This window comes from Otolemur garnettii, unplaced genomic scaffold (genome assembly GCF_000181295.1).
Source record: "Otolemur garnettii isolate 467f Iridium unplaced genomic scaffold, OtoGar3 scaffold00082, whole genome shotgun sequence".
Taxonomy (NCBI): Eukaryota; Metazoa; Chordata; class Mammalia; order Primates; family Galagidae; genus Otolemur; species Otolemur garnettii.
In genome coordinates this window covers 5,984,391-5,993,943 of record NW_003852477.1, presented here as the reverse complement: position 1 = coordinate 5,993,943, position 9,553 = coordinate 5,984,391, and the positions used below count along the sequence as shown (strand labels likewise).

Genomic DNA, 9,553 nt, shown 5'->3' with positions numbered 1-9,553 from the left:
CAGCCAACTTTACAAGGGCTGGCCAATCCTCCCTTATTAGAAATTATAAAGGATGGGCAGTACCTGTGGCCCAAAGGAGTAGGGCGCCGGCCCCATATGCCGGAGGGTTGGTGGGTTCAAACCCAGCCCTGGCCAAAAATTGCAAAAAAAAGAAAGAAATTATAAAGGAAACAGTGGGCTGTGATTTATTTTAAGGGCTAGAATTGAACTGGAGAGAGAACTGTTATTAGCTAGGGAAGGAACTGATCTGTCTAGTAAGTGATTTGTGCAGATCAGAGATTCTGAACCTGGGTGCTCATTTGTGGAAACCCAGATATGGAGATGGAAATACAAGTAGAAATGTAAAAAGTCTCAATGCATACACAAAAGCATGTTATGTAAAACTTAGTTTACTCATATAAATAAAATGTTTGGTATACTTACTTCAATACAAACAAGATAAGTCAGGGCAGTCTGGGGCACTAATCCAGCCTATGTAAATTAAGTGCCCCAATTTGATCAAACATGCACATACAAACCCTTATGCTCAGCACCCCTCCAGCTTTCATCACTCACATTTTGGGCTGCAGACTTTACCAAACTGCAGTGACCTTGCCTATACTTTATAATCCCATCCAGTTTCAAAAATACTGAGGCCTAGGAATGGAAATTTTTAAAAATGTCCTAGTTTATTCTAACATGAAACCAAGGTTTAAAGCCACTGATTTACTACAAAGTTAAGTCAGTGATCCCCAAACCTAGCTTTGCATTACAATCACCTGGGTAGCTTCTTTGAACTACCTATGAAGGTAAATCTTTAACCAGGAAATCCCAATCACCTATGACTCATTCAAGTATGAGGATAAATACACAGGATAAAATAGTTTAACTGTCCTTAAAGGTCATAAATCCCAGGTACTATTATCTTTCAGGAGAGCACACTTTTAGTCTCTTGTTGGGTCAAGGTCACAGTTATCTTAAATCTTTAGCCTGCTGTTCTGAACCTCCTGATCATGCAGAGATTAACTCGTTCTTAAACTCAGCAGAGGTACGAAGTGTTGTTCTTGGTTCTCTCCACTCCCAGACAAGGGGGCAGGAATAGTCAGAGTTAGAGTCAGTGAGGGCATGAGTATTTGATTAGACTTTGGAATCCCCTTTTGATTTCTTATATTTGTAAGTCTATGATTTAGAGTGAAACTAGGAAAGGAAGTTGCATATACTTCCCCCTCTTTGAAGGGAAGTTAAGAGGAAATAAATAAGCTTTCTTGTGTATGCCTTCAGTGTAGGAAATGCTCTGTAAATTATTATTATTATTTTTTTTTTTGAGACAGAGCCTTAAGCTGTGACCTTGGGTAGAGTGCTCAGGCATCATAGCTCACAGCAACCTCCAACTCCTGGGCTTAAGCAATTCTCTTGCCTCAGCCTCCCAAGTAGCTGGGACTTCGGGTGCCTGCCACAACACCCAGCTATTTTTTGTTTGTAGTTGTTATTGTTGTTTGGCAGGCCTGGGCCAGGTTTGAACCCACCAGCTCAGGTGTATGTGGCTGGTGCCTTAGCCACTTGAGCTACAGGTGCCAAGCCTGCAAATTATTTTTTATTTTTATTTATTTTTTTTTTTAGAGACAAGGGTCTCACTTTGTTGCCCTTGGTAGAATGCGGTGGTGTCACAGCTCACAGCAACCTCCAGCTCTTGGCAATTCTCTTGCCTCAGCCTCCCGAGTAGCTAGGAATACTGGTGCCCGTCACAACGCCTGGCTATTTTTTTGTTGCAGTTTGGCTGGGGCCAGGTTCAAACCCGCCATCCTTGGTATATGGGACTGGTGCCCTACTCACTAAGCCACAGATGCTGCCCCTGCTCTGTAAATTAGAGAGCACTGTGACTACTATTTAGTTTTATAGAAATGAGACAACAAACCCACTGGACTTCTGCGTGAGAGGTGGACCAGTCTCTTTATCACCAGGGTCAACTTTTATAATAAATGTTCTTGCATGCTCAGAGGCAGTGAACGGAGTGGAGAGTTAGACCCAGAAATCAGGAGGTCCCAATTCCAGTCTTAGGTTTGTTGCTTTCTAGTCCCTGTGCCTAAGACATATCACAAAACCTGTCCCCTCAGCTTCCTCACCTGAAAATGGGGCTACACAGTCCTTTTTCAGCCTCCCCCACAGTGTGGGTAGGGATTATGGGTAATTTTATGGGCAGCATAAAAAGAACCTAGATTTAAGCCCTGGATTTGGATATAAGCTCTGTCCCTTGTTACCTGGCCTTACACTAAATGACAACTCTTGGGTAAACAGGCAAACACCGCTTTCAGTGTTACAAGGATTAAGGTAATGACTTATGTGAAAGCATGAGGTATCATGAGAGCCAGGTATCATGATTTGACACAAGAAAGTACACAATAAAGAATAAAAAGCTCTATATAAATAACAAGGCAATATTATTAGTTAACTCTTCCTATTGCATAGTCTTGTAATAAGTCATTTTTGCCCAAGTAAAAGCTCAATGGTAACAAAGATATCTTACCTTAGCCAGTTTCTTCATTCTTCTACAAGTTTTCAAATTTCAAATACATCTCATAAAAACCAAATTCAGACCTAAGGAATCCCATTCCACCTCTTCCCTTTCCCTGTTTCCCTCTTTGGTCCTCTCAGAATTAGATCAGTTCTCATATTTCTTCTAAATACCATCCAGAATGTAAACATGAAACCCAAACTGAGACCCCTGGCTGAGCTTGAGCAGAATGAGAGCAGAGACAACCTGGGCATGCCTCTAGGCAAGCTTTATTCTTTGACTCCTCTATCCAGGAAGGGGGCTGTTGGTTGCATCACACCCAAATGGAATGTGATGGGAATTGGGGGGTTGAGTTGTTGATCTTAGGAAATGAACATAGCTTGTGTGTGGTGACTCCATCCATCCTTGAGTGCTTGGCCATGCAGGCTGAGAAATGGTCAGAACGGACTTATCAGAGGTCCCTAAAGCTTTATAATATTAATGTTTGGGAGGTATAGACAATAAGGAAAATATAACCATTTCCTATTTCTGTCCATTTTAGGACCAGTAGACAGTTAATAGGTTTTTCTTTTTCTGTTTCGATTAGCTTTTTAAAAATTACCTAGGGAAGAGGAAACTTATTAATGTTCATAGGTGAGCTGTTGTAGTATTGCTACCCCAAATGGTTTCATCTTAACTGGTCACTGAAAAGACTAGAATACAGTGTTCAAAGCTCCACAACTCTAACAGGTAGATAACCTCTACCTGTTGCTCAAGCATTACCAGAGTTTTAAAAAACAAAAGTAAGCAAAATAGACCTTTCCTCAAATAGGATCTTTATCACTTAGCTTCATATGACCCATTCCTAAGAAAGCCACTTTCCATTTCAGAAAACAAAACAGCTCAGAACGCAGTTAAAGTCCTTGCCTTTAGGTGCTCAGTTTTCATTTTCTTTAAATTAGCCTTTGAAATGCTTATGTTTTGTGCTGCATTGCCCAAAACTCTTTAACTTTTAATGACACAGGCCTTGTTTTCACAAAGGAGGAAGAAAACAGCAAAGAGGCATCTAATTTGGGGAGCAGTAAATCATGACCAATGCTGGAGGTCTTCCTTTTCCTTTACTTATTATTCAACAAGATGGGTTCTGTGGTGTCGCATGAGGTGTGAATTAGAAATGAAAGCTGCACCACACTTCTCACACTCATAGGGCTTCTCCCCCGTGTGGGTTCTCTGGTGCACTGTGAGGCTGGACCTCTGCCTGAAAGCCTTGCCACACTCATTACATGTGTAAGGTTTTTCCCCATTATGTATTCTCTGATGAATAAGTAGGTATGAGCTACATGTGAAGGCCTTCCCACACTCATTACACACATATGGAAGATCTCCACTGTGAATTCTCTGGTGGACGATAAGGCAAGAGAGCTGACTGAAGGCTTTCCCACATTCACTGCAGTCATAAGGTTTCTCTGCAGTATGAATTCGCTGGTGCACAATAAGGTGTGAAAAACAACTAAAGGCTTTCCCACACTCTTTACACTCATATGGCTTCTCACCAGTATGGCTTCGCTGATGTACAATAAGATTTGCACTCTGGGTAAAGGCCTTGCCACAATCATTGCAGGCAAAAGGCTTCTCCCCAGTGTGGATCCTCTGGTGGACAATGAGGTTTGAGCTCCGGGTAAATGTTTTCCCACATTCGTTACATTCATAGCATTTTTCTGTAATGTGGACTTTCTGGTGCCGAGCAAGTTGTGAGCTATAACTAAAGGCTTTCTCACATTCACTGCACTTAAAGGTTTTTTCTAAGGAGTGGATTTTTTGATGTACCGTCAGATTTGAACTCTGAGTGAAGGCTTTCCCACATTTTGAACAAACATAAGGTTTCTGTCCAGTGTGGATTCTCTGATGTACAACAAGGTTTGCACTCTGAATGAAGGCCTTCCCACACTCATGACATTCAAAGGGTTTCTCCCCAGTGTGGATTCGCTGATGCACAACAAGATTTGCACTCTGACTAAAGCCCTTCCCACACACACTACACATAAAGGGCTTTTGCCCAGGCTGTATTTTCTGATTTTTAACAGTGCCAGAATTAAGGCTACATTTTTCCCCAGATTTCTTACATTTCTGATCTTCCTCTTCTTTGAAGTTTTCAGGTAAGTGATAGTCATTCACTGTTACTTGTCTGAAATCTTTCTTTTCCCTCTTTATTTTCTGCCTCTTTAACATATTTCCTTTTTCACAGGCTTCTCCTAACTTAGGTCCTTGAAGGTCAGTTTTCTGGATTCTTCCTGATATTATGAAGGGTTTTTCGGCTTCATCACTTATCTCAGTTTTTGGAACCAGTAACTGTAAGTTCTTCGTTTCAACACCTGAATAACAACAACAAAACCCCCCAGAAAATGCAAATGTTAGACTTCTCCAGTCTAGAAAAAGAATAGGATCAGGTTTGAAAAGGTCAGGAAGTACCTCTTGCAAAACTGCTTTATCATACAAAAGAATCCCATTGTGTTACTTCTCCTTTGTAGGTTCCTCTTGGGGGGTTGCCCCCATCCCACCCCACCAACTTGGAGCAGATGAGCTGATTTGTGGTCTTTCCAGCACTTTTGTTTACCTCTATGAGTCACTTAACCCACCCTCATGCCAGGAAGGCCTGATCTCCAGATGGCACTCACCTGGTTATCTGATGACTGATCTCACAGTTAAAACCAGCCTCTCCACAGGAATGCTTTCTTACCCTGGTTACTTAGAGTGGACTTGGATTTGCTCTCCACTGGTTAGTCAGAGAGATTCCTTACCTGTAAACAAATATCTACTAACTTAAGTTTCTGTGTCTAAAGATTCTAGATACCAAAGGAAAGATAAAACTGGAGTGAAAAGGTCCCACTGGATGCCAAGACAGGTACAGTAACCAAAAGCTCACAAAACGCTGAGAGGCTGCACAGCTACAGAGAGGAAGAAGATGGATTCTGGAGGCAGGCTGACTGCTTTCAAATCCCAGCTCTGCCACTAATTGGCTGGATGACTCTGGGCTGGTTACTTTTAACTCCTCAGTGCCTCAGTTCCCTAATTGTTAAGACAGGAATAATGGTAATATTTTCCTTATAAAGGCTGTGAGCAGATTAACAGAGTTATTCTCTGTTAACTGTTCAGAACAGTGCATGGAACACTGTAAGAGCTCTGAGTGTGTGCTGTGACTTTCATCCTGACAAATAGTGCTATGGGGGGCCAGGAGAAAAGATGAACCTTTAGGGTAAAGAAATTACTGTGGTAACAGACAGCTACACTAGGTAAGATTTTTTTTTTTTAGAGACAGAGCCTCAAGCTGTCGCACTGGGTAGAATGCCGTGGCATCACCGCTCACAGCAACCTCCAACTCCTGGGCTCAAGTGAGTCTCCTGCCTCAGCCTCCCAAGTAGCTGGAACTACAGGCGCCTGCCACAACACCTGGCTATTTTTTGGTTGTAGCCATCATTGTTGTTTGGCGGGCCCGGGCTGGATTTGAACCCGCCACCTTAGGTGTATGTGGCTGGCGCCTTAGCCACTTAGGCCACAGGCACGGAGCCTACACTAGGTAAGATTAAGGAAAAAATTGAACATAGTAAATTCTGTCCCTAAAGTGAAAGGGAACACTTAGCATCATGTCAAGGACAGCTTACTTTACTGAATTAGGGCATAGCCTGTTCCCCAGTACCAAAAAACATAAGAATTCCAAAATATCCTGACGTTTTAAGACTTTGATTAGTCTCTGGATGTTATACACTGCCTCAGAGCCCTGATGGCATCAAAAAGGGGACCTGCTGTCAATAACATCCCAGCTCTTTATTTTTGTCTTCTCCTCACCCCTACTACCTTTGACCTTGGAACATGTACCTGTGCACCCCAGCGTTGGCAGAGTTAGCCCTTAATAAGTACCAGTGAATTACTGAGCTCAGGGAAAACAACTCAGATAAGAAAGTAAAATGAGGGCCAGTGGCAAGGTGGGTAGCAAAACTACAGAAGGAGATATTTTCACAGTGATGTAACTTTAGACATGAATAGAGGAGCTAGGAGCCACAGGTCATGCTGCAACACACAGGGAGAATCCAGTATCCTGGATATCCTCCTTTGCACAGAAAGAAAGGACTTATCAAGATCACAGTTATCCAAGGCAGTGCAAGCAACCACTCCTCTCACTCCCAGAGCTCAGTGTTCCTGACATCACCTGCTGTTATGGAAATGGCTGCAGCACAATAAATCTTGGGGTGGGGGGAACAGGGTCTTGAGATAAAGAGGCAAAGTAGGAAAATGCAGATCCTTCCTAAAGGACAGGTACAGCTGCTGAGTTAAAGACTGTGAATGGCTGATAAAGTGTGGAGACAGAAAAGAAGTAACTCAAGGGGAATATATCAGAGGGAATGAATCAGAAAGCAGAAAGTGGGGCACAGACCTTTTGGGAGTTTGGGGGAAAATTAAAGACAAGACAAGAAAATGAAAGCTGAATATTCTGACCTTCTCGATAGCACTGGTTTAAGAAAGTGACTTGATTCTCAAATGCCTAAGGAATTGGCTAGGTAGAACAGTGGTTTCAAAATATTGACACAGACCAGTGTCAGGCAGACTTATTAGTAGGAGCCCTGGTAGCCATCCAGAGAATTGCATCTACAGCATGGAGACCATGGCTACCACATTCTTTTCTCACTAAGTCACCCTCAGTAGAGTGCCGTGGTATCACAGCTCACAGCAACCTCAAATTCTTGGGCTAAAGCGATTCTCTTGCCTCAGTCTCCTGTGTAGCTGGGACTACAAGCGCCCACCACAACACCTGGTTATTTTTTTGTTGCAGATGTCATTGTTGTTTAGCAGGCCCAGGCTGGGTTCAAACCGGCCAGCCTCAGTGTATGGGTGTATGTGGCTGGCACTCTAACCACGGAGCAAAGAGTGCCGAGCCAGGCTACCACATTGTTGACTCTCAGTTGTGTGTTTCTTCTCCACAACAAACTTCTGCCACCACTAATCAAGACATATTATCCTTTCCTGAGCTCCAGCTTAAAGAGAACCAGGTGATAAGCCATAGTTTCACTAAGACCTAATTTTAAACAGTATCATAGTTGACACAGCTGTTCAAAATCCTCTAAAACAGCAATTCTCAACCTGTGGGCCACAACTCACAGGAAATGTATTAATGGGTTGTGGCATTAGGAAGGCTGAGAACCACTGCTCTAGAATTTGCAGCAAGATCTATGAAAACAACATCTCTAGGGCATTTGATCAAAATCAGCACAAAAGTTGACCCTTCCTACCTTAGATAGCTTCTTCTTTTTTTTTTTTAGACACAGTTTCACTATATCCCTCTCAGTAGAGTGATATGACATCACAGGTCACAGCAACCTCTAACTCTTAGGCTTAAGCGATTCTCTTGCCTCAGCCTCCCAAGTAGCTGAGACTACAGGCGCCCACCATAACGCCCAGCTATTTTTTTGTTGTTGTTGTCATTGTTGGGACCTGCCAGCCCTGGAGCATGTGGCCAGCACCCTAACCACTGAGCTATGGGTGCCGAGGCTAGATAGCTTTTCTTTCTTTCTTTTTTTTTTCTTCTTTGAGACAAAACCTCAAGCTGTCACCCTGGGTAGAGTGCTTTGGCATCACAGCTCACAGCAACCTCCAATTCATGGGCTCAAGTGATTCTCCTGCCTCCACCTCCCAAGTAGCTGGGACTACAGGTGCCCACCACAACACCCGGCTGTTTTTGGTTGCAGCCGTCATTGTCGTTTGGTAGACTTGGGCTGGATTCGAACCTGCCAGCTCAGGTGTATATGGCTGGTGCCTTAGCTACTTAAGCCACAGGCGCCGAGCCTAGATAGCTTTTCTTAAAGACTTACTAAAGTAGGACAGCCACAAAGTATATGAAGAGGGCGTGTATCTACTTGTGTGTACAGACATGAAACTCACTAAAAATAAATATGACTAAGAAGCGAATTTTGAATCCATCTATGTCTGGTGTCTCAAGCCTGTGTACCAAATAAGCCATTTCCCATGACAACAGCATAGGTGTCTCTCAGCAATCCCCTATCCAGCTCTCCCTGACAGTATCTTGATCCTCTGTATGATACTCTGTGTTGCTCAAGCTAAGAGACCAGATACCCACCAGTCTCTGAAAAGATTCTGAGAAATCCTAAAGGTCAGATTCTGAACCAGGGAGTTGAACCTTACCTAGAAAGTTCATGTTCCCCTGAGTGTCCAGTATCTCGCTCTTGGCCAGAGTCCCTGGTAATGAGTAGCTGCCAAGGGGTGAAGCAGCAGGTGCCTCCTGCGTTGCTTTCAGGACTACAGCCATGTCCCAGAACATGTTCTGACCCTAGAGACAAGTAGGCACATGCTTATGAGCAGACTGGCGGTGGGAGTTGGTGTAATTATAGCTTTGAGGATGAGAACACAGCTATCTACTTCTAGAGTCCTCAAGACATTTTTTAAACATGGAATAAGAAGCCAGGGTCTCTCCCAACCCCTAAGTTGAGCTGGCAAGGAAGCAAGCCTGCCACCATCTGCCCTGTCAATTAGATCACCTCATTGCTCACTCCAGAATCCAAACCTAACCTGCCAGTGGTACAAGCCAAGAGGAGAGAACACATGGGAGACTTTTCAGAGTACGCTTTTCTGGGGCCTAATGACCAAAGAAATATGGTTCTGATCATTTTATTACAAGAGTCTGGGGAACCTCTGTCCTTATTTGACAAGGGACAGTGCTTAAAAACATTAAGGACACAGCATAGTAGATAGCCTCACTGCTGAAAGTGTGGTCTACAGTAGGTCAGCCTGACTACTGAAAGTGTGGTACATGCATCATCTGGGAGTTTGTGAGAACTGCAAAAAAAACTCACATCATTCCCAGGGACCTCCTGAATCAGAACTAGCATTTTAACAAGAACCCCCAGGCAATTCCTGTGGACATAAAAGTTTAAGAAGCACTAATTAGAAGTGTCAAACGCTGACTGGAATCACCTGAAGTTTTTAGAAATGCAGATACTTCGGTATCACCCCCAGATTCTGATTTGATTAGCATAGAATATAGTGGGACATTAACTTTTTTTTTTTTTTTTTTTT

At 43.2% G+C, this 9,553-nt stretch overlaps 1 protein-coding gene across 2 annotated transcripts in view; it reads right to left on the bottom strand.

Moving 5' to 3' along the window:
* Nucleotides 1–2,739: 2,739 nt before the first annotated feature.
* The window catches only part of ZNF35 (zinc finger protein 35), an 11,713-nt gene continuing 4,899 nt past the window's right edge, over nucleotides 2,740–9,553 (bottom strand). For both annotated transcript variants that reach the window (XM_012808029.2, XM_023515945.1), the window contains exons 3-4: nucleotides 8,663–8,807; nucleotides 2,740–4,842 (exon numbers count right to left, since the gene is read on the bottom strand). In XM_012808029.2, the coding sequence (XP_012663483.1) occupies nucleotides 3,596–4,842; nucleotides 8,663–8,807 (1,392 nt within the window). In that variant the 3' untranslated portion in view covers nucleotides 2,740–3,595. The remainder of the gene's footprint in view (nucleotides 4,843–8,662; nucleotides 8,808–9,553) is intronic.